Source organism: Sylvia atricapilla, chromosome 1, assembly GCF_009819655.1.
Source record: "Sylvia atricapilla isolate bSylAtr1 chromosome 1, bSylAtr1.pri, whole genome shotgun sequence".
NCBI lineage: Eukaryota > Metazoa > Chordata > Aves > Passeriformes > Sylviidae > Sylvia > Sylvia atricapilla.
The window spans coordinates 120,532,031-120,556,909 of record NC_089140.1 but is presented as its reverse complement, the minus strand read 5'-3'; the positions used below and the strand labels follow the sequence as shown (position 1 = coordinate 120,556,909).

Sequence of the window (24,879 nt, the reverse complement as noted above, 5' to 3'; positions counted from 1 at the left end):
TTAGCTTTATGGTCTTAAAACTACTTAGTTAAGGATTTGTAATTTCAGCAACTTACAACAAACAATTCTGGAGTTACAGGCTCAAAATAACAAGACCAAAATAATAAACAGAGCATTTGTAAAGAGAAGTCTGGTGTTAGCATGCCTTCTATTAAGGAATCAGGAACCAAAAAAGGTACAAATGATGTCAGACATAAGTGGATTTGGGAAAGTTTTACAAAAAGATCCCACCTTGTAGCCTTTTAATGAAACTAATCTGTCAGAGGACAGGCAAGAAGGATTTTCTCAATTTGGTTAAACATTCAAAAATATGGAGTAGGGATACAACTTTGTAAAGCAAGGAGGTTCCTTAAAGTCAGTGTTGATATAAAGGTGCAAAAACCATTCTGGTGACTTTGAAGGCACTACTGAGTTTTCAGAACGACCGAAAATACAGATGATTGTAGCAGATCCCAAAAGATTGGTGATACAGTAATGAAATGTCAGATGAAATTCATTGCTGATAAATTCTAGATTAGTACCCATAAGCAATGTAACCCTAACTAGCTTCATATGAGTGTGTATGAGTGTGTACCTGAATGCTATTTATTGATATTACCACCAGTTAGAAAAGGGATTGTGCTGGAGAAAAACTTCTATGCAAACTTAGCTCAGTGGCATTCAAAAAAAACCCCAAATATATTTGTGAACATTTACGAGAGGAATGAAGAAAAAAAATCAAACAAACAATGAATACTACTGCTTGAATATATTTTAACATGTAACCCTTCCCATTCCTCTTCTAAAGGAACATGGAAAAGATTGAAAGTAGCAGGATGTGGCTATTCAGAGATAAAAAGTGGCATCTGTAAGAAGGAAAACCGCGTGTACAAGGCCCCATCAATGAATAAAGTGCTGGAAGAAATTCGTGAAATAATGAGCACTAATAGGGATGAAAAAAAAAAATGGAGAATGCTCCATTTTTCAAAATAAAAACACCGGGGACCACTAAGTGGCAGAAGAAAACATTATTTTTTTTTCACAAATATATAATGAAATTATGGCACTTAGTGCCACAGGATGTTGTGGCACAGAGAGTATAAAAAGTATTTAAAAAGGGAATGAGCGAAATAATGGACAATTGCTCGCTGACAGCTACAAATGGGCTGTTGAATACGCTATTTGGGGTGTGACACTTGGTTTTGGCAGTCCGTAAACTGCCGCTTGCCATAAACCAGGAAAACACAGGCAAAAAAAAAAAAAAAAAAAAAAAAAAAAAAAAAAAAAAAAATCACCTCCTGTGGCTCCTACTGCTTTTCCTAACCCTCTGCCCCTTCCACTACGTGACCTTTGGCAGGGCTACTCATCTCACGTTAAGTGTTAGTCCCCCGAGTTGCACCTATTTCCCTAAAGACTGACTCAGTTACAGGCTCTTTAAGGTTAACCCTTTGAAACACCTCACGCTACTTCTTTCTGTACTCTTCCTACATCTTTCCCTATACTTCCTCAAACTGGCTGGTCAAACAAATTCTGAGGAAAAAAAAAAAAAAAGTTATGGCCACACAGAGAAGCTAACAGCAGAAAACTCGAGTCGCTGTTGTGGGGGCGGGAGGGCAGTGCAGTGTAGGTAGCGCTGTTTTAGGCGATGGCTCCCGATGGGCACAGGCGCTCCGCACCCGGAGCCGCCCGCCCGCGGCTGGACCCGCCGCCCGGAGGGATGCCCGCCCCGGCGGGATGGCCCCCGCCTGCTTTCCCTGCTTTCCCTGCTTTCCCTGCTCTCCCCGCCTCCCCCGCCTCCCCCGGGCTGGCCGTCACTCTCCGTGTCGCCTCGCAGGTCGGCGGAGCGGGCGGCGCTGCTCGGAGCCGGGCGGGCGGGCGGCATGAAGCGCTCTCTGCTGCGGCTCTGCCGCTCCCGGGAGAAGGCGGCCGCCGCCAGCTCCTACCAGGGCGTCGTGTGCGAGGCGGATGCCGCCTCCGTCGCCTCGCAGGATGTCTTCAAGGTGCGTGCGGGCCGGGCTGGGAGAGAGGGGTGGCGGTGGAGGGTAGGGGGTCAGGGTGCGGAGGGTCTCTGGAGGCGGCTGTGCGGGCTCGGCTGGGTTCTGTCCTAGGGATCCGCCGGGACACCCTGTCCGCTCGCTGAATAACCCGGGAGGGAGGATCGGAGACCGGCTGGGAGCTGCTCTGGCCGTGCGGTGTGAAGGCACAGGGCACTGATGTTGTGTGGCAAGGTAGGGGAGCGGGCGGAGGAGCGTGTGGGTGGCAGGCTGCTGACACACAGCCCACACAGGGGGGCACAGAAAGAGACCCCCTCTTAGAGGGGAGCCGAGGTCACGATGGAAATTAATAGATAATCTTAATAAAAATGACACGAAAGAGAATTCAGAAGCGCTGGAGCTGTTACAAAGGGAAAGGGAACCATCAGTGCAACATACAAAAGTGATACGGCAGCCAGGAAGGGCATAATATCTTCCCATTTTTAATAGAGAATACGGTGAGAAGTCAGGGATTTGTCTTGCTGCTAGGCAGACCTAGAGCAAACTTTAGTAAGCCTTTTGTAAGTATAAGAATAATTCAGCAAAGGAAGAGTTTGCTTGCAGGATGGAAGATTTGGATAACTTCAGAAATTTTTAACAGCAGGCTAAACAAATTTGACAAAGTTTGTAGATGGGTTTAAATACCTCCTGAGGTAATTTCCATTCACATCTGTTTTCTGTGTGCTAGCTGTAGACCTGAGCAACACCTCTTCAGCATAATATGGCTTGTCACTCTGATGAGTGATATGTCACTACAGAGCTGTTCAGGTACAGGGCAAAGGAGCTGCTCCTGTTTAAAATAGCTTGCTTTGCTGTTTTTAACTAGCCCAACTACTGAGAACACCTAACTGACTTCTTTATTTCTTATTTTGTTAGTGAAACGCCGCAGTATTGGCTGATAAGTTTTACTTTTGTCGATAGAAATTACCAGCATGCCACATTTTGTCTAACATGGTGAAAAAAATTGAGTGTTAAAAGCGGAAAAATGTGGTCTGGATCAATAGAAATAATAAAGGTAGAACATTAGAAGGAATAGAAAATACTGGGCTCTCTAATAAAGTTTTATTAGACAGCTTTTTGGTGTGTTAAAAATGTATAGATATTGCACGTGTAATCGAGCTGTTATTTTTGTGACAGATAATTAATTTTAAATATCCTTTCCACAATATCACATGTTTTCAATTAGCTTTTTCTGATTGCACTTTCGAAGCAGATACCAGCCCTGTATTTGGCCTCAGTCTTACAAATGTTTAAACACATTTGTGACGTTATTGACATGAGTAACCTCACGGAGGTCAGTGGGACTATTAAGCTGAATGAAGTTAAACACGTGCTCAAGCACATGAGTGGGCTGCCATGTAATGTATATTTGCTTAAGGATGGCAAAAATTGTTGAGTCTTTGTGACTCAGGGGATCCTGGAGAGCAAAGTTTTCATTTTCTTTTGCAGGAGTGTAGGGAGTAGTGATTTTAGGGAATTCCCTTTTTTTATTCTTTGCTTGCTTACACACCATTTGACGGTTTGCATTTTCCCTTTTTTTCCCACCCAATGTAGTTGAACCAGTTTTTTTTATTATTCTCTTTTAATTTTTAGTATCTGCCTCTTAAATTCTTGCCCATTCCACTGCAATCATGTTATTCTATCACTTTTCTTTACACGGAAATATGAGGTTTGAATAACTTCAACAAAAATATTTGGAGACTATCATAAAATAATAATCAGCGGAGTTTCCACAGTGGGCTTTGGTTGTAAAGCATAGTACCTGGAGTGTATCAAGCTGTCAGTGGGCTCACTGGGAAGATACTGAGTTGTTTCAGGCTGAGATAATAGTCTGATGTTCTAAGCATGATGCTGAAATTAAAAAATATTTTGGTTTCTCTGATACAAAGAACATCACAGAAGCCAAATGGCTGAACTTGAAAGCCAAGGACACGGTATCGGTCTCTGTAAAAAGATCTAAAAAAGGGTATTTATCAAGACTTTTAATTTTCCTCTCTTTTAATTTACATGGCCACTGCAAGAAAGATTATAAAAACATAAGTGATGAACTTGCTTCTTTGAGATTTTCCATGGCGAAGGAGTGATCTTGATCTTACTACAGAAGAGAAAACTGTATTCAAGAGGATTTTCAGTTCTGTTCATTTTGCACTGTTTCTCATCTGGATCTTATATTGCAGTCAGTTAAACCAATAACCAATCAGAGTTTCACTGTTGGCTCAATCTGATCAGGATTTGTGAACCTCTGGCCAAACAACTGGGCAGGAGTTTTGAGTGGTAGCATGCCCACAAAAACACATTATAGCACTGCTAACTTCCTGCCTTTTAGGAGAATGGGAAAATTAATGTGCTTTTACCCAAAACAGGTTATTTCAGATGGAAGTGCCTGCAGGCTACGGAGCTTCATTAAGAAGAATCGTTCTGGGCTTACGAAAGTGGATGAATTAAATGCCACCCCACTGCATCACGCTGCAGAGGGAGGACAAATAGAACTAATGCAGTTGATCATCGATGACTCTTCCTATGAAGGTACCACACATTTTATTAACTACTTTATTTAGCACAATAAAAATGTTGAATAACCAAGATGTCCATTACCGAACTGAGGCAGGACTGATAAGTGTTATCTCCATTCATAGATTCTAATATATTTCAAACTCTCTGCCACAGTTTGCACTGCCTGAGGTGTGGTTTGGGTCGCTCTTGTTATGTAGGACTCTTTTCTTTCTAATGCAGTGAATCAGTATGTTTTATTTTGTTTGACACTCAGATACATAGCTTTCAGATGTGAAAAAGAAAATGGCAATGATTGAACGGAAGACTTTTGTTCTTCCTTATTCATGTAATGTGTCTCTTATATAATAAATATTGTGAACTATGTTGGGCTCCACTGATAGACTGTATGCTACTGAGTAAACCTGCAATGGCTCTGAAAAGCTTGGTTTTTTCACCTGTTGATGGCCAATCTAATTTTAGATTATTCTGGCTGAAGGATATTTTTTTTTATTTTCAGTCTGTCATTTTAGTCCTAACTTTCTAGGGTATTTGTAGAAGTTTATCTTTAATTTTCAAGCTCAAAATGTATGTGTAGAATGGATAATTTTTAAAATCAGTGTGAATTGATTTACTTTTGTGTTCTGAAGTGAAACAGAGCAGATATGGTCTTTAATTTTCTTACAGTTTGCCAGCTCTTATTTGTTACATCTAATTTTGGTTATTTACACTCATTTATTCTGTGCAGCCTCTAAAGAAATAGCTGCAAAGTCAAATAATATAGGAAAAAGGAAAATCAAGGAGAGAGGTAAATCAAGTACCTCTTGGGTGAGGAAAAACATGTATAATAATGGGCAAGAAATAGGCATTTCAGCACTCCATTCCTCTCACCAATACTGTATATTCAGCACAATATTTAATCCGTTTAGCACAATGAACTGCATCTCATGAAATCCTTTCCTTTTCCAAAGAGATGCAGTAGCACAGACCTAAACCTGACACTGGAGATTGCTTTGGGGTTTTTTCAGTGCAATCAGAACATTGGATGCTTTTGCTTTGTTTTTTGTTTTGTTTTGCTTTCTCTCCTTTGACCCAGTATTAAATGTGATGGATTCTTCTGGAAATACCCCCCTGCACTGGGCCACGAAAAAAAACCAGGTTGAAAGCGTTCGTTTGCTTCTCAGCAGAGGAGCCAACCCAAACATTCTCAACTCCAATATGATGGCACCTTTGCATATGGCTGTTCAGTCCCTGCACAATGAAATTGTGAAGGTAAGTCTAAAGTCCACGTAAATATACACACTTGATAAGTAGCTCAGGCAGCAGCCATGTGCACAGCACCAGGGCCTTGTTATATGCCATATCTGCTCATATGTTTTCTTTAGTGAGCAGGGTGTGTAACATGATGCCTACAGAAATGCTAGTGTCCTCTTGGCACTGCCAGTAAAAAAAGTAACTTACTGATTTGTAGAAATACTGATGTTTGTGCTATGATAGTAGTCCTTATGTTTCACAGAAAAGGCTTTTCAATTTTCCAGACACAAGGAACTTTCTTTAAAAGTGTTCTTTTTAAAAGGGAAACTTCATGTAAACATGTGTATTTCAAATTATAGTGTTCTGTTTCTTTGCTTGTTACAATTATATAGGGAATCTTATAAGTATTAACATTCTTGAAATTAGTGTATTTTTAAAATAAAAAGCAGATTAAAACTAGTCAGAAAGCAGAGTTCTTAGAACCAACATTCTAATAACCAATTGAATGGTAGCAGATCTAAATCTGCAATTAAAAAACACAAAAATATGTTGTGAAGAAATTACTAAGGTGCCCATGTTGAACCTTGTAAAACAGCAATAGCTTTGAGATTTTAGGCAGCATAATTTTCGATCATTTGCCTAAGTGCAATGAGAATGTTTTCACTTCACATGCAGCGTAGGGTTAGAATTTTAAAATTTTTAATTTTTTAAGTTTTTTAGATTAATACAACCTTAAAATTGCAACACTTCCTTTTCTCTTTAAATTTGTCTCTTTTTCTAGCTCATCCATGCAAAAGAAAGAAACACATATTATCTGTATTCACAACTAATCTGTATTCACAAATCTTTTACAAAATCTATATTTATTATGAATTAAGAACAATGAAATCTGAAATCAATGACATTTTTAAAATGGGCATTTTATCAGCTTCTGTGCTTTGGTTTTGACTAAATCTGTGCTCTCATTTTTTCTCCACTCTGTTGTTTATTCAAACCAATTGTCCCTTGGTTTTTTTATTGCCACATTGCCTGCGAGTGATTAAATGTACCAGTTCTTCTAGTACAGAGAAAATAAATAACTGAAATTACTGGAAGACCATTAAATAAATATGTAGCCAGGGGAATAAGTAAACCAGTATGGTCATTATAATTTCCAGATCCTTTGCTTTTCAAAAAGTCCTGGAAGCAATCATAGAGATAATTGATGGTACTGATAGTTCAGTGTCAGCTGTTAACAGAGACTGGAGCAGGATTTCAGGACTGCAAGTCCCAGTTTTCATCAAGACCCATCTCCCTTCATTTTACTGTTCAATTAAGCAGATTCCAGAACGTTGCCACTTGCCAGAGAATTTTCTTTTTAAAACTTCAGTAAAAAATCCTTATCTGCAATGTGCTACAGAAAATATTTTCTCCTATAATTGAGAAATTGTTAAATCAGACTTTAAAATACTTTGTAGTTATGTGCAGAGCTTAACTTAGTTATCTGGTTGCCTACTGGCAGATAAAGAATTGTCTGTTTATGTCTGCATTTTTCACCAGCATATTTTGGCATTTTTCACTCAACTGCCAATGCATTGTGGGCTTTTGGCATGCAAAACGAGTAAGTTGCAAGGGTGCTATGGGTTGTAAGCACCAAAAATAATGGACTAGGCTTTTGCTGTTGTGTTTGGCTTTTGATTGACTGAATGTTTTCTTAAATATTTAGATTTTAGTCCAACATAGCAGTACAGATATTAACTTGGAAGGTGAAGCAGGGAACACACCTATAATTGTAGCGTGTTACAAGGACAATCCTGAAGCACTGACACTCCTGGTAGGTATAATTGTATAATTATTATATCTTTTGAGGTGATTCTCTCTACCTTGATGCAGTGTTGTTCTGTTCCTGGGTTTGGTCTTTGTCCAGTGCAGCAAGGTTAATCAGGGACCTAGTGTTCAACTGGCTTTGCATGGGTTACTAAGAAACTTTAATCTTTTGGGAGGGTATGTTATATCTATAGCTATCTGAGTGGCCAACTTAGGGGAAAAAAACTGATTTTGAAGGTCATGAGAACACAGAACGAAGCACATGCATTGTATAGCTATAAAATGCAAAAGATACTTGTATATAAACTTCATAATATATATGCAACATAAAAAAAAAGGAGACAGCTACCTTATATCTGTAATAGTATATTCATTTGTCAGGTTTTTCTGTATTTCATTAAGCTGTATTGAGACACTATTTTTCAGATTGAAAATGGAGGAAAAATATGTAAAAAAAACAAAACAGGATGTATGCCTATCCATGCAGCAGCATTTTCAGGTGCAAAAAAATGTCTGGAAATTCTTTTGAAGAAAGGTAAATACAACGTTTCCAAGCATTGAGTACCAATTTTCTGCTTTTGTTCTCAAATAACTGTGAAAACAAGCAATTATAACTGTTTGGACTTACAAAAAAATATTGGAGTTATTGCAATATGGGTGATTTATGCCGACAACTTTTGTATGATTGCAGCAGCAAACTAGCTGCTTTCCTAAATGTATGTTCATCCCTTGTGAAAGGATAGATGTGACAGGTTCATATTTTGAGAGGAGAATATATTATTGCACACTTAATATGCTTGTGTTGAAAGCCTTATATCTTCTGTTAGATCATTCTCACTTTAAAAAAATCCATTTATTTTCATTTCTCAGGTGAAGAATTGGGTCACTCTGCTAAAACCCACATCAATTTTACCAATAATGGAAAATGCAGTCCACTTCATTTGGCAGTTCAGAGTGGCGACCTCGAAATGATTAAAATGTGCATTGAATTTGGAGCCCAAATTGATCTAAAACAGGTAAAACTCAGATTGGTGCAAAATGGATTTTTTTATAAAACCTAGTTATCTCTAAATCTCTGAGTGGTATGAGAAAAAGATGAGCAGATAATCATTGTTCATTTTCTCTTCCAATGCAAAGCAGAGAGAGCAGCAAATGAAAACAATTCTGGTTCAAATCAGGCAAAGTGTGATGTTTCTTTACCCAGGTTACATAGGGTCATCCCTTCGAAGTGGAATTTTCAGTCTGATCCTTTCTGATCCTTAGTGTCCATCCTCAGCCTTGCCTTGGCCTTTACAGTGTCTTTGTAAGGAAACACAAGTTCTTTATACTACTGCTGGTGTAAGGGTCTGTACCCAAATGCATTAATGAATAAACATTTTGAAAAATATGCAAGGATGAAAAAAACTCATGGAAGTTAAACTAAATATGGTTTTGCCTTTTTTTACTGGTTTGATTCTTTGAACACATGGCTTTTGAATGAGGTGATTTATGCTGCTGATTTTGAGATGGGTAAAACTGTTTTGAGAATGCTTATGGCATTGTGGAAAAGCCCATTCCAATGCATTCACCAAAATGGTCCTGCTCTAAAAATGAGAAATTCAAGCCCCATAGGCATATATCCCCATGGATGGTTAGTTCCATCTAACTAAACAAAATCCCATTTTGGCAAATATTGTTCTATTCGTCTGTATATTGCTTAATTATTTCATGAGTCTAGTTTATAATAGTTTTCTAGCATGTGGGACAATGTTATTTTTTACCTGCAGAAAAGTTGATTAAAGAATTACTTCTAAGGAGGATTCCATTTTAGGAAGTTAATGACATTTTAAAATAATGCATTTTCTGTATTATATGGGCCCATTTTTTTTCTTACTTATTTGTATTGACCTAGATATGGTTTTCTGTAGCTTTCATTTGCTTCACCTCTTGTATTAAAGGGTGCTGCATCTATCTGGTTTTTAATTAAACTGCAAATGGTTGTTAAGAGTATAATTATCTGAAATCATAGAGACTTTGTATAAAGTGATAAGAAGCTTCATAGTAGTCCTTTAAAACTATCTCTTTAGTATTTTCTGGTTTTTTTCAATCCCTTTGGAATTCTACTACAGTTAAATAGTAGAATTAATAGTTAAATAAAGCTTTATTACTCGCATAGAAATTTAGGCATTTATGAATTACAAATCCTGGGCTGGTTCACTAGTGTGTTTAATAGATTAAAAGTTAGGTTTCTGAGGTTTAAATATTTGTATTTTGTCTTGTTTACCCATTTATAGAATGAAAAATGTACAGCACTTCATTTTGCTGCCACTCAAGGAGCAACAGAGATTGTAAAGCTAATGATGTCATCCTATGCTGGGGAGGAATCCATTATTGATGCTGCAGATGGGAATAAGGAAACATTGCTTCACAGGTAGGAAGCTGCTGTGCCAGATTTCACTATAAATTGTGAGCCACGATGTTCTTAGTTATTCCTTGCATTTGGAACCCCCAAATAATTGGAAACTTATCCGTGTTATGGGAGATGGTTGTAATGCAGTATGACAGAACTAAAAATTTGGTCAGAATGTTAAAAATCTTGGTGCTGATACCAAAATAAAAGCAGTTCATGTTACCTTGGAACCATATCGAAGAATGGTCACTAACAGTTTGCAGTGAAAATTTACTCCAGGAAAGTTGTAGGGGAACAAATTTATTAACATTGTTAACATCTTATGACAACGTGGAAGAAATGCCCTTATAAAATCACTTGATGTTCTCCAGAAAATGAGTGAAAAATAATATGAACTCTTTAAAATAATATTTTATTTTCAAAAAACCTTTCTATCTGATCACATAAAAGGGAATGTTTTTACACTTCCCTGTGACTTCAAAGTTGCAGATGGTGTTTGTGTATGTAATAATCATCAAGACTTCTGGTCTTTCACACTCCATTTAAAACCAGAGCACCAGACTGTGAAGAAGTTTCCTAAATCTTTCGTAGGAGAGATGTTCTTAGTTAAACATGCTGGCTCCCAACTGTATGGAATATATATTTATCCCCATCTATAAATTTTTTGCAAGAAGGATATGCTTCACTGCATTTAACTGTAATCATTTGACAGTGTTATTCTACAAGAAGTTTTACAGTATGAAGTAAGTGGTAATGATTGTTCTTTGGACGCAATATAAAGCGGAATGATTCAAAGATAACTGAAGACATTAAAAGTGTTTGTTGTAAAATTAGGAAAATGTTTGGGTACACTTGGAAATGTTACCATGGAAGAACATGATTGGAGATAAAGTGATGACAGAATGCCAAAGCAAGTTGTGCAGACACATGTACTACTTAATAGATAACTGGCTGCCTTATCTGTGAAAATTATTGTCCTTGAAAAAAGCTTGATAAAAAAAGGACAACACTATTTTAATCTCTGTTTCTATGAAACAGTAAAAATTATATTATCAAGAATCATTGCGAAGATAGAAAGTCACCCAAATATCTCAGAATATAAAAAAACTGAGTAGGAACTTGTTGAGAAACAATGCATCAGTGAAGCACAGGTAGGATTTGATGTTTTTGCATTTCTACTGTCATGTTTCCATCTAAATATTTCATAAAATAACTCTGCTTTCTCTTCAGTCACCTTGGAATTTATTTTACCATTTGTGAGGCATTCAGTATTAATGTGTGGCTGGAAAGGTCTGCTATAAATAATGGAGGCATCTCTACATATTTGGAATTGATTTGATTTTAAAAATATGTCTTTTGAGCAATCAGTTCTAACTATAGTGCATCCAATGTGTTATTACCTCTTATAATGCTAAGGCAGTTGTTATCATTTGAGATACAGTACAACCTTGGAACTGTGTTGCTAATTGAATCCAAATATTTCACAGAGGTCTGACTTGTTAAAACATTTTTTCTGTGTGTATTTACTGTGCTATACTTTAATGCTTTGACCAGTTTTTTCCTGTAATACATAATTCAATGCGTCACTGTAGAATAAAACCGAAGAAGATTCCAACTGTACAGACAGCTTTAAAATATTTTTGGTAAATGACGACAACTTTTTATCAGTTCCAAATACCCAATTCACACCAATTAGTTGGTTCATATTTTTTTCAAGTTGACTTGGCTGCCACAGTCAGAATACATGTTTAGACATTGCCATTTAAACCTCACACTGGCATTATTGCACAAAAAAACAACCAAATTATTTTTGAATAATGAAATTAATTTGAGGCTCCAGGCATGCTCGGAAAAAACTACATATAAAATTTATGGAATTCTGTATTGACCTTGGGTGGCACACTGAATGATCTGACATATGAAATTACTGGTTCTCTTAAAAATCAGTGGTAAAATACCTGTTTACCTACCAATGAGGTCTTTGTTTCCTGCAGTGAGTTTTGAAAGCAGTAACTGAACTGAACTTGGTTTGAAAAGAGAACTCTATGAAAAAAAAAATTAACCAGTTTATGAATTATGTAACAATGGTATACCTCTGTCTCTTTATTTTAAAATTGATTTATCTGAAAATATTAGAAAATGAAGAAGAATACTATCCTTTGGCTTGAAACTTCTTTGTCCTTTTTAATATGACTGTATTTTTTGCATTTTTCTCCACAGAACAGCACTGTTTGATCATTATGAACTGGCGGAGTATCTGATTTCAATGGTAAATATTTAATGAAGCAACATGCTTAGAGAGATTATTGCTATCTATTGCTGCAGCTCTGCATAGAGAAATTCAGAAAGTAGAATGTCTTGTCAGGTATAGGCTATTTAGATAGGTATATATATACATTTCATAATGTATAATAGAGTTACAGTACAACAGTAGTTGTTGATCCATAATATCATCCCACAGTTACACAGGGGATGTTAGTTACATTTCCATTTTACTTACTCAGAAAAGTTTCATAAACATCTTTTGCAAAATATGGTAAAGTGGTGTGGTTTTCCTACACTCTTCAGACATGAAATATAAAAATAAATGCTAAATATGCATTGCATTTCATCTGATTTTTTCAAGAAATAAAACATTTCTTTAATGATTGTACATAGAAATACTATGGGATCACATAGCCATATATCAAAGTTTGTGCATGATCTGGAAATATTTTTTATTCTGTGTGGTTCAGTTGTATTTCTTCAGTGAATAATTATGGAGAACAAAGAGAAGAAATGTATTCAGGGATACTACTGGCTATGCTCCCAATGTCCATTTGTGTCAATTAAACTAAGGCTGATATAATCATTTTGTGCCCCACTCTGCTGGGGACATTTTCAGAAATCATCACATTTCTTTTTTGTTTTATATGTGTTTAGGGTTTTTACTTCATTTCATGGCAATTATACTAAAAGAAGTTCTATATATAGTTTTGCTTTTCTCAGAAAGTCTGTTGTAGGGATTTGATTTAGTTAGAACTAGATGTTTGGCTTATTTTTGATTCAAATATCAGATGGTGAGACTTGACTACTTATACTTGTCTCACAAAACCAACTGTCAACAAAGCTTATTACCTGAGAAATACAGGTACAAGTGTTTGCATGTGCAGGTTTATACGTACAAAACATTATATCATAAATATCTTTAACAGTGCATTTGCTAAGAACAAATTTTCATTCCTTGAGTACCATTTGATTAGTTTGGCCTCTTCCACAGAAGATTTGCTGAGAGTTTCTTTGGCTTTCCATACAGCTGTCAGTTTCCCTAATTCAGTTTTGATGCTTTAGGACTGTTTTGGTTTGCTCTGTCTGGGAATGGATCAAAATGTGCCAGTTGGAGTTATTGGAGTGTTGCATGTAGAACCTGTGCTGCCTCCTCTCTTGGAACTCCTGGTTCTGCCTCTGCTGTGGTGTACATGAGGGTGCAAAAGGAAAGGTGCAGCAATGTCACTGCCTGAAAGGACTAGCAAATTCCAGTTCATAAAGGCTCCAGTTCATAAAAGCTCTCTAGTTTTCCTAAAGAACAACATCTATTTATTTTATGCATTAAATATTCACATTTTATTAAAAATAAATTAGCAGTAGTTCTACACATTTTCTTCCCATTTTTTTAGTTTTCCCCCCTTTTGCTTCTTTCATCTTCTCTAAAAGAAAAATGAAATATTAAATTGGTATAAATGATTATTGATATCTACAAAATTGGCCTGTTTGTTTTTATATTAATACATTTAATTCATTTATGTTAATGCATTTGGGGCAACAGAAATGGAAAATTAGATGGAGTTCAGAAACTATTTTACAAACTCTTAATTCGGATGAATCATAGATGTGGTAAATATATATGGCAATATATAAGTTACTTCTTACTGTGATAAGTAATTATGAATGCTGCCAAATTCAATTTTACTGAAAGCTGAACAATTATGTTAGCTGGTGGGAAGGTGATTAAATATTACACAAGGAACTGGAAATTTCTGCCCTGTATTCATTGAAACAAATGAGGTACTTGGATAAAAATGGTCTATTTCTTCATGAAAAAAAAAATTTCAGGATATTGTCTGACCTTGTAGAAAGGTAAATGGGGAAAGGGTCTTGCATGTATTGCTCTCAAATATTTAATGAACATATATTGGAAGCTTCCTGTTCTCTGTCGTAAAGTAATCATTAGACATTTATTACGTGCTTCTTATTACTACATTACAGGTGTTACCATCCTAGAGAGTAAATATTTCTCAGGATTGTGATTAATTTTCTCTCAAATTAAGACTGGACTCAAAGATGATTCAAGTTAATGGAAAAACTGCCATTGATTTCCTCTTTTTTTCAATCATCTTCAGATATTAACTGAAATAAAATAGATTTTTTTTGTGTACTTTGTTCAACTCATCAAGTTTGACTTGCAACGTGGTATTTAAAAAAAATTATATCTAAACCATCATAAAATATACATCTCATTGGTTTGTTTCCGTGTATCTTCCTGCTCCCTTGGTGGGATATTTGAGATAAATATGTTTGTGCTTATAGTAGTACTTTGCTGATATGACCATAGTGATACTGTGACTATAGTGACCGTACAGTCCTGGCAATATGTGTCAGTGCAAAAGGAGACAAAACGGAATGAAATATCCCCCCTGTGGATACAACTGCTTTGGCATCAAAATGTACTTGGTTCAAATCACTTATGCTGAAGGATAGAAAACTAATGTAAATTGAGCTGTGAAGGTTTAAATATACTAATTTCTGGAAGCATTACTTCTTGAATCATGTTCATACAGTGTAGAAGTTTAGAAAGGGTTTTGTCTGGTAATTGTTTGATAGGTAAGACCACATCATTCAAAGGGCTACAATTTTTGCATTTTTCCATAGTGTCAATCCTGGTGTTTTCAAGTTAGCATTTTATATTGAGAATTTAAATACATGGAAAGGTTCTCTAATAAAAATCATAAGCTGTAAGTTCAGTATACCTAGAAGCAGGCCACTACTATTTTAGCATCTGAATTTTTATATATAGATGACTGGACTGTGGCTGATGGTTAGAAAACCTATCAGTTTTATAGAGAGATGCAATGTGTTTGCTTATTTATTTTTTTTATTTAATATTATGTTATGTGAAATTACTTATCTTGACCATCTGGAATTACTAAGAATCCCTGTATTTCTGCTGTGCTTATAAAGAGCACCAACATTTTAAAGTTTTGTTTATCCATTAATCACCATAAACTTGGAATTCTTTTTCTCAGGGGGCTAATATTGATAGTGTGGACATAGAAGGTCGATCCCCACTTCTGCTGGCCACTTCCTGTGCATCATGGAAAATTGTGAATTTACTGCTTTCAAAAGGTAAAAAGGCATATACACATACTATATATATACTTCCTTTGAGCTGAGTTCATTCATTTTAAAACTCTGCATCCAGCTTCCTTCTCAATTTGAGTTCAGTATTTCAGCATCCATCTCAGGAGCAGCTGAGCTAAACAGCTGCACACTGCTGGTATCCCTTGAGATAAAGGAGGAACTGGTGTGATGATTTCACCCCTTTCACTACAGGGTGAACAGGGTGTAGAAGAATGTGTATGCCATGTGTCACACTTCTCAAGGTGGAGGTGGCACTGGCACTCCATTCCTGTAATACTTAGCTCACAAAGTAAGCAGCACTGCAGGATAAGTACAGCACTTAAACAGAGCTGTGTTTCATACCAGCAACCAGTCTTTAAATGATAAAACTCACTATTTAAACCTTACCTGTGGTTTTGTAAAATCAGTCACCTTGAAAATGTTTGAGAAATATGTCTTTCATTTTCTGCATTTTGGTGCAAGTTAGTGATTATTACTGTATTTCATTTTGTTAATAGTATAACTGATTTTCTTTAAAAGTCTTATCATTAGTTTTGAAACCGTAAAAAGGTTACAGCTTTTAAGATTAGAAGAGGTGACTATTTGCATCTTTAAATTTCCTCTTGATTTGTGGGTGATCAGCATCTTGGAATATAAGGGCCCCTTATAAAATTTAGTGCTATGATGAAATACAAAATGCTTACACACAGGAAAATTATGAAAACTGAGTTTCGGTAGGGGTGATTTTCTTTGGGAAGGAAAATTATACATAAAAAGGTCCACTTCAATGAATATTTTATAGATTTATAAAAATTATTTTATAAAATTTTATGGATTAATAAACATTTGTTCAACATTTTTGCTTTGTCTTAAACATTATGTCGTGCCAAGAAACTGCAGTTTTGAAGTTGCTGGTATTTATTTCCATATTTATTTAGGAGCAAATGTATCATTAAAAGATCATCTTGGTCGGAATTTCTTGCATTTGACCGTATTGCAGCCTGGAGGATTACAGCATCTGAATGAGAAATACCTGCAGGTACAGTAAGCATCAATTTATGTCTTTCTGTTACCCTTACTAGGAAAATGTAAAGAAAAAAGCAACTACCATTTTATTTTGGTATGTTTGTAAAAATTTGTGATGCTTGTTAAACAGGCCAGTGTCACAAAAAAATGGTTTGAAGAGGTACATATCACATATCTCTTATGAAAACATTTCAAAGCAAATAATACGGTTTTCTTATTGCCAGGCAAAGGAATAACATAATCCCATAAATTATTTTGCTGTTGGGGGATTGAATAGCTCAAGAGGTAGGCAATAAAATATAGAACTTTTCACTTCTATTTTCCCAGCTTGCATGCAGTAAAACCAGGAGACATGCTCATAATCAGTCAAAATCTAGAATTTTATAGATAGCAGCATACTCTGCAGGAGCTTTCTATGGACTGGACTTTAATGAAGTCTTGGATTTGGTTTTTAAAAATATTTTGAACACAAATTTGTATTTGGCTATGTTCAAATGAAGTACTCATATTGATAGAGCCTAAGCTTGACTGCAAAAATTAAATTTACTGGCCTCCAGAGCTCCAGAAATAGCCTTTTAAATGTGAATCAAATATAACTCATCTTACATAGTATGTGCTGAAATCTGTGAACGTCTTTGATTGCAATTCAGAATGGATCTAACCTCCCTTTTCAGCAGATGTAGTGAATCAGTTTTAAAACAGTGACAATAACTCTCAGTTCTCGGATTGAATTCCTGATTATTGATTGTATTAATAATTCAGACAAATAAGTGGATTAGATGGTGGGAGTTTTTTAGTTGCTTTAAGAAAAGTTTTATAGGATAGTGTTAGACAAGGAATTTGGGTAAATGAAGATGAAAAAGAGAAACAGGGGAAATAAATTTACACTATAAATCAGTGAGCTGCTGGGCTTTGACAGCCAGAGGTTTTACTACTGAATGTAGACTGTAAGACTGCCTTTATGTTTGGTACACGCCTTCTGCTGCCAGCAATGAGCATTATGTTGGAATGAGAGGAAAGAAGAATTTCCTTTATTGTGCTGTGGCTTGGATGCAGGATGCAGGATGGCAGACTCCTGTGTTCTTTGAAGAGTCGTTGGTTGAAAAAATGGTGACCCACAAACCAGCAGATAAAAAAAAGTGCTCTTTGTTCCTAAATTTACTTTTATTTAAATTTATTTCTTCCTTTTTAATACCGCTTTAGAGTATTAATGCTGTTGTTGCAAGCTATTAGAAACTATGGATCAGAAAAGATTTAGATGTAATTCTATGCTTTTGTTTTTGGGTACTTCTTGGGGGATAACAGATGGAACATATTAAAAACCTCGTCGTGGATGAAGATAATGAAGGATGCACTCCGTTGCACTATGCATGCAGACAAGGTGTGGCCCTCTCTGTAAATAATTTACTCAGCCTCAACGTTTCCATCTACTCCAAGAGCAGGGACAAGAAGTCACCGTTACACTTTGCTGCCAGGTTAGTAGCACAGTCTGGGCAGTGGAATCCATGCCATGGTTCTCTTCCTAATGTTTTTGACTTTAATTTCTGTGTGTATCTTGCAAAGCTATGGGCGCATCAATACTTGTCAACGGCTTATAAGAGATATGAAAGACACAAGACTTTTGAATGAAGGGGATAAGAAGGGAATGACTCCCCTTCACTTGGCAGCCCAGAATGGTCATGAGAAGGTAGTTCAGTTTCTTCTGAAGAGAGGGGCTCTCTTCCTCTGGTAAGTGTACAGATTTTTCTTCATTAAGCCAAAAAAACCCCTATCCCCTTATATTTTATGTTTATCTTCTGGGAAGTTAATGCAATATAAATGTAAGTACAGTATATTAAAATAATTATTATATTAATATATGCAAATACAAAAGTGCACTATAAGAGTATGGTTATAAAATACTTGTAAAACAGAGAATCATGGCCAACTGTAAAGTCAAGGCTTCAAATGCTGGGGGGACTTGAGGTTTCTCTAAATCCAGCTGAGAGAAGAATATTGAACATTTTCATTAAAAAAAAAAATTGCTTTGGAAATATTACAGCCATTTTAGCTACACTTACAGGTTTGCGTAGGGTTTCTTAGGACTGCTGGTTCACAGGTGTTGTGTCTTCCACTGAAAGTCCTGCCTTCAGGTTGAAGATCCTCAGATCTCAGAAACAGATGGAAAGGTAGAGATCTAAGTAATGTTATTGAGTTGAACCTTTTACTTCTGAATGGTGCAATGATCATCACATAATATTGACAGAATGTATGGACATCTCTGCAGTAGTCATGCCAAAGGAAAGAGGTCTGAGTCAAAGCAACAGGCGTTTACATTCACTTTACATTTATAAAAAGCTTTTTTTTATTTGTAATTTCTAATTTTATATCATTACATGTAAGTGATTATAAAGGCTGGACAGCCCTGCACCACGCTGCCTTCGGAGGATACACTCGGACAATGCAGATCATTTTGGATACTAATGTGAAGTGTACTGACAGAGTGGATGAAGAAGGGGTAAGTGTTAACATTATTTGTTTCTTGTCTGCTGTTACTTCTAGACAAAATGTCAGGGCTAGACTATTAGTAGTTTTCCATTGTATGTTACATGTGTAATATTTTATTTCCTGTGGCAGACTCAGTGCTGTTATATTTCACTACTGTTAAAAGATTCCTTGGATAAATATGTGATTGCTGAAATTGTTATCTAATTCTTTTAATTGGAAGACAGAAAAGATTCAAATAGCCTAATATAAAACATGAAGCAGTGAATGTGTTAGACATGTACCTCTTGCCTCCCTATTATACAATGCAATAACATTTTAGCAATGTAGTGCAAACATTGGTAATGCACATTTACTGAACTTAAACAGACATGAAAAAATCTGGTATCAACTATAGCTCATTAACATATTGTTTGAAATCCCCTGCACGGTGTTGTCCAGCAAAAACGGCATCTATCTTGCTCTGCAGTTTGGACAAATGCATTGCGTATTAGGTCAAGACAGAATCCCTTTCTTGGATTGAAAGCCTCTTGTATGAATCTGTCCCATCAGAAATACAGGGCAAGCATTTTAAAAAACTGTTCAATTCCCAACACAGAAGCTGTTGCTAAGTTCTCTGAGAACTGGTGTGAAAATATTTAGAATTACTTGATTAGAAACAAATCTTGACTATAAATTTATTTAAGAAGATTTAATTTCAAATTATGAGAGGTCCTTGATTTCATTCAGAAAAATCTGTGTGCATTCAGAAGACTCTCAAAAGTCAGTTCCAGTGTAACTTGGTTCCTAAACCATGATTCCTTTGCTTTTATGAAAACACAAAAGAAAAGATAAATGTTCCACTTACAGAATTGCACCCTCAGATTTTCTTGCAGATTTTTTTGTATGAGAACATCTGGATATAATTGGATGTTTCACTTCTTGATTATCAAATGCAGGTGTTCTGTCTGTAGATACCATCATTTTTGCCTACTTTTGACTTGCAGTTCATTAATTACAAAACTAAAATATATTAATGAATTGGCTTTTCTTACCTACAGTGAGTTTCCTCTTCAGATTTTGCCCTACTGTAACTGTAAACATAAAGAACATGTCTGTAACCTCTGTTAGAATCTCAGACAATAGTCTAATGTTTTGTGTTGTTAGTAAAAGCATTAAAAACTTGCATGTGGCTTTTCGAAGCAGGGAAGCACTGAAATGTACTTTTTTTAAAATTACTCCTGTATTGCTGTATACTGCCTCTGCACAGAACACAGCTTTGCACTTGGCTGCACGAGAAGGACATGCAAAAGCTGTGAGGCTACTTCTTGACTACGGTGCGAAAATTGTGTTCAACAAAGCACTAGCTTCTTTTTTCCATGAAGCAATACACAATAGGAGAAAAGATGTGGTGTCTGCTGTCATTTTGCACAAAAGGTGAAGTACATAGAAAATTATTCTTGAATTTATTTGCCCTTGTCTTGAATTTGTTTTGGTTGTCTCAAATGAGCTTAAGTTCTGAAAATCTGTAGTTTAGTAAGTTAAATTGAGTACTTCTTTTAAAATTCCAGAGGTTTTGTTCTAATAAGCACAAATAAAAAGTAGCATAATTGTAATGGACATCAAGCATGTGGCAAGTTGTTTGTCTTATTACATTGAGTATTTGGATTCTGTGTGTAATAAACATGTAGAAGCCATCAGAAATAATTTTGACCTTTCACATAATCCTTAAATGCCTATAGAATTGCAATCAAAAAGTAAATACAACTCAAGTAATTAAAGAGATTTAATTTAAAATCGTAGTTTTAAATGTTGCAAATATTTTAAAATGCGGCATTTCAACTGCAATTTAGAATAATTTAGGTTAAGGTATAGTGAAACCCTACTTCCAGAATAAAGCAGTACATCATTGCCTAATGATAACATCTTTTGGTAAGAGTTACAGGAACGCTGACAGGATTTTACTGTATTTATTATTACTTGCCTAATTTTGTAACCCAAGATTCCAAAATTAATTCCAGGTTCATATTTTTTAGGAGGCCTTAGCATAGTTGAAACAATTCTGTTTAATTGATAACAGAATCTAACATGAGTCATTCTTACAGAAGTATCCAGAATATTACTCAGCTGCTCCCCAAACAGCTTAGTTTCCATTTAATAGTGCATAAAATAGTTCTACATTATGATTTTCAATATCTTAAATAAAACTCAAATAATCAAAAGTAGTTAAGTTAAAACATAAACAATTAATTAGTTTTCCATTATCTGAAATATTTTTTTTCAGATGGGAAGAAGCTGTTGTGACTTTCTCTCACTATTCCACTGCCAATAAATGTCCTTTGCTGGAAATGGTTGAGTATCTTCCTGATTCATTTAAAGTAAGTTTTCTGCACATGTTAAAGAAATGACTTCACAGAATAACCTTAGTTTTGCTACATTCATTTTTCTGCTTACTGTGCTCACTAATATGTGTTATTATAAAATAGAAGTTCACAGAATTATTAACCAGTATTTTAGGGATAGTCTGATTTTGTCCAGTTTAAGTTCTTCAGTATTAGAAAAGTTCTTGGCTTCCTGAGATAAATGGAGTTACAAAATTAATATAAAAATTATGTATAAATGTAATGAAAGTCATAGGTGAATTGGGTTCAAAATCACGTGAGATATTTTCACTCTCTTCACTAACTACTACATGACACAACAGAAATGTTTTTTAATTAAAATAACAAGTGACTGGTATGTATTCACAAACTGTTCACAATTCATTCTTGTAAACTAACATGTAGCCTTGTAAATTGCATTTATATTTAACTCCTACATGAAAACTGTGGAATTTTATGTCTTCAAAACATACATCATAAAATCTGATGGAGTCATCACTTCTGTTATCTGATCCTTGTATTTGACGGTCATTTTCTTCTGGCCTAAACACTTTCTGTTGAACATTGTCTATATCACCTTAATTCATTTTTCTGTTCATCTGCAAAGCTGGTGTTGGACAACTGCATAATTGAGTCTTCAGAGGAAAAGACAAGTCGAGACTTCTATGTAAGTAGATGAGAAAGTCTGGGAAAGTACACAAGACGTATATTTTAATATACATGTCAAGCTCATATATGTAAGGTGCAGTTGTAGATGAATCTCAGATCTTAAGACAGAACACATGAGACAGATCTTACTTTATCCTTTGGACTGTAAATGAAGTTCAGTTTCTGTAATCTTCATGCTTACATATTTTAATAAGTGTGTTATTAAACTTCTACAGTCTATTAACTGTATCTTTGCTATGTTAATTTTTGCAGTTGAGCCGGGTGTCAGAGGTTATGAGTATTTCAAAATAGCAGTGAGAGAAGACACATAATATCTATTTATGCATATCAAAAGTATGCTTATAATAAGTAGTGCAATTGTCATCAATAATTTAGAGTTCAACATGTTTCTTTGTTTTGTAAATACTTATCCAAAATCTTAAGAAGTAGATTGCTTTTAACCCTAGGGAGACATGAATGTTCTCCAGTTATGATACCTTTGAAACCATATTGAAAACCACCTTTTCAATGATTATATTGGATTATGTCCACATCATTAAAAGAAAACTTTCAAATTTTTTGCTACTGTGCATCTTCTTTATATTGTATTACCAAAGCCATAGAATTTTTAAAGACAAGCTTTTCTTTAAAGTCAGCATTAAACCAAATCACAGTTATGGAAATGACCTTTCTTACTAATAACATTTTAGCAAGAAATGTGCACTTTTTATTTTACAATTCAAAATTACTGTTTAAGCATCTTGGAGTCACAAATGTGTATCTTGATGGCATGTGTTCAGCTAACAATGAATATACATCTTGATTCTGACTACCTTGACAAAATATGAGCTTTTTTTTTTTTTTTCTCTAAAGGATAGCATTTTTTGTATTAAGAACATAATCTAAGCCTGAGATAATCATTTGCATTATATTTAAATTCTGGTGTATATGTGTTATACAGATTGAATATAACTTCAGATATCTTCAGTGTCCCTTGACACTTAACAAGAAATCAAAGGAGGATGAGGATATTTTCTATGAACCACTTATCACTTTAAATGTAAGTTCTAGTTTTACTCTGACGTCATTACCTGCTGTCTTGGTTTAGATAAAACCAAGAGGTTTGAATTCTTCATATTTTTTCTCCAAAGCCCATAACTCTGTAGATTAAAAGTGTATTGAAATTAGGTATAGGCCAAAGTTCTAAGAAATAAATAATTTTTTTAAATTATAGATAAAACTATGAATCCTCAAGATATTGTGCTGTAAGTGCAGGTAGTACATCAAAGAAAACCACACTCCAGCATTGTAGTGACCATGCACTGGAATGTAAAGCCCTTAAAAACCTGACAAACTGATTTGTATCATATGCTAATTTCAAAATACTTATGATGCCTGAAACAAATTTTCTGATTTTTTGCATTGTCAATCTGTTCTCTCATTCTTTGTCAGAAAATGTTTCTTTAACAAACTCTCTGGCTTAATATGCTTATTTTTTGGGATTCCTCTTGACAATTAGTTGTACTGTCTAATAATAAATAGATTCATAATCTATTCATTTTCTTATTTATTGTAAAAGTGTGCTTCCACAGGTATAGTTGAAGATAGTCTGTGTATTTTTTGAAGCTTGAAATAGACTAATAGAGCCCCAACAGAGAAGCTGAATGCCTAATCAGGCAGAGAGGGCAGAATAGTGTCGAGTTTGGGCCAAAGTGCTTAATCTAAAGAACTTTGCAGTATCTTACACACATTTTACTTTTTATTAGGCTAATAGGTAAAAAATGTGGCCTATCCAGTTTTGTAAGCACTTATCTTGCCTAGATGAATTTGAGTTTGACCCATTTGTGTTTGTGTTTTGTAGGCCATGGTGCGCCATAATCGCATGGAGCTACTCAGTCATCCTGTGTGTAAAGAGTATTTGCTTATGAAATGGTTGGTCTATTTTAATGGATATAAAATATAATACTGCATGTCAAGATAAAGACTATTCTGCCTGAAAATTGTTTATTAAATTGTGTGTATTTATAGAGCTATCTGAGCGAATGTCTTTTCCATAAAGTGCGAGTTAGTATTGAGTCAAGATTTCTTGATATTCACAAAAAAGACAACTACTATCTTTGTTTCCTCTTTATTGCAAAAGTATGTAATAAGGTTGCCAAGTAAAAAAATGAAAGGAACAGTATTTCAGAGTGGCAAATACACTTTTGTCCACATAAGTGATAAACACATTCATCACAAAGGGACATTTCAAGAAATGTTTATTTCCTTGTATTGAAGACATTATTGGCTGTTAAATTTGAATGCATGCCGTTCTAAATTTGAAAAGTGTTGTAACTGTAACATTCTCGCTTTCAAGGATGGCCTATGGGTTTCGAGCACATCTAATGAATTTAGGGATATATTCTCTTGGTCTCATCCCATTGACTCTTCTGGTCACTCACATACAACCAGGAAGACCTTCGAATGGAACAGAGCTCTACGAAGCAAGACCATTAGAATATGAGGTACTTTTATTAGTAGTCACAATATGTTTAGGTTTTTATAGCAAAAAGGTATGCTTATTGAAATAATTTCTAGATTAATTTATGATCCAGAAACTCTAAGATATGAAATTGTAGTGTATATTTCTAAACACTCAGCAGCAGCCTCTTTAGATAATTGTCAGTTTTCATTTCTTATTTTTATTTTTTTCTGAGAAATTTATATTTGATACGTCGTTACTTCAGTTTTTTCCCTGAAGTGAGCAATATTTGTTTAATATTGAAGAAAAGACATCCGCATTAGAGAAAAAGCATAGAACTGAAACAGGAACTCAAAAAGGATATGCTAGTAGAAATATGAAATAAAATAAACTCAAGGGATATAGAAGGGATATCATCAAGATATTCTGATACCTGAAAAATTCATGAGAATCACATGTACAGCCCAACCCAGTACATGGATTTCAAAATAAATATTAGTAAAACAGAATTAGATAGTAATAATTTTATGGCACAAGCTAACAGGGTTACTTAACTTGGCAATATAGTGTATA

At 35.2% G+C, this 24,879-nt stretch overlaps 1 protein-coding gene across 1 annotated transcript in view; it reads left to right on the top strand.

Moving 5' to 3' along the window:
• Nucleotides 1–1,696: 1,696 nt before the first annotated feature.
• The window catches only part of TRPA1 (transient receptor potential cation channel subfamily A member 1), a 31,476-nt gene continuing 8,293 nt past the window's right edge, over nucleotides 1,697–24,879 (top strand). The window contains 20 exon segments of the mRNA XM_066332286.1: nucleotides 1,697–1,786; nucleotides 1,788–1,979; nucleotides 4,376–4,538; nucleotides 5,599–5,774; nucleotides 7,462–7,569; nucleotides 7,989–8,097; nucleotides 8,433–8,578; nucleotides 9,836–9,972; nucleotides 12,172–12,220; nucleotides 15,234–15,333; nucleotides 16,266–16,366; nucleotides 17,659–17,828; nucleotides 17,917–18,081; nucleotides 18,736–18,850; nucleotides 20,087–20,253; nucleotides 21,101–21,194; nucleotides 21,805–21,864; nucleotides 22,807–22,905; nucleotides 23,707–23,777; nucleotides 24,202–24,349. Of these exon segments, the coding sequence (XP_066188383.1) occupies nucleotides 1,697–1,786; nucleotides 1,788–1,979; nucleotides 4,376–4,538; nucleotides 5,599–5,774; nucleotides 7,462–7,569; nucleotides 7,989–8,097; nucleotides 8,433–8,578; nucleotides 9,836–9,972; nucleotides 12,172–12,220; nucleotides 15,234–15,333; nucleotides 16,266–16,366; nucleotides 17,659–17,828; nucleotides 17,917–18,081; nucleotides 18,736–18,850; nucleotides 20,087–20,253; nucleotides 21,101–21,194; nucleotides 21,805–21,864; nucleotides 22,807–22,905; nucleotides 23,707–23,777; nucleotides 24,202–24,349 (2,460 nt within the window).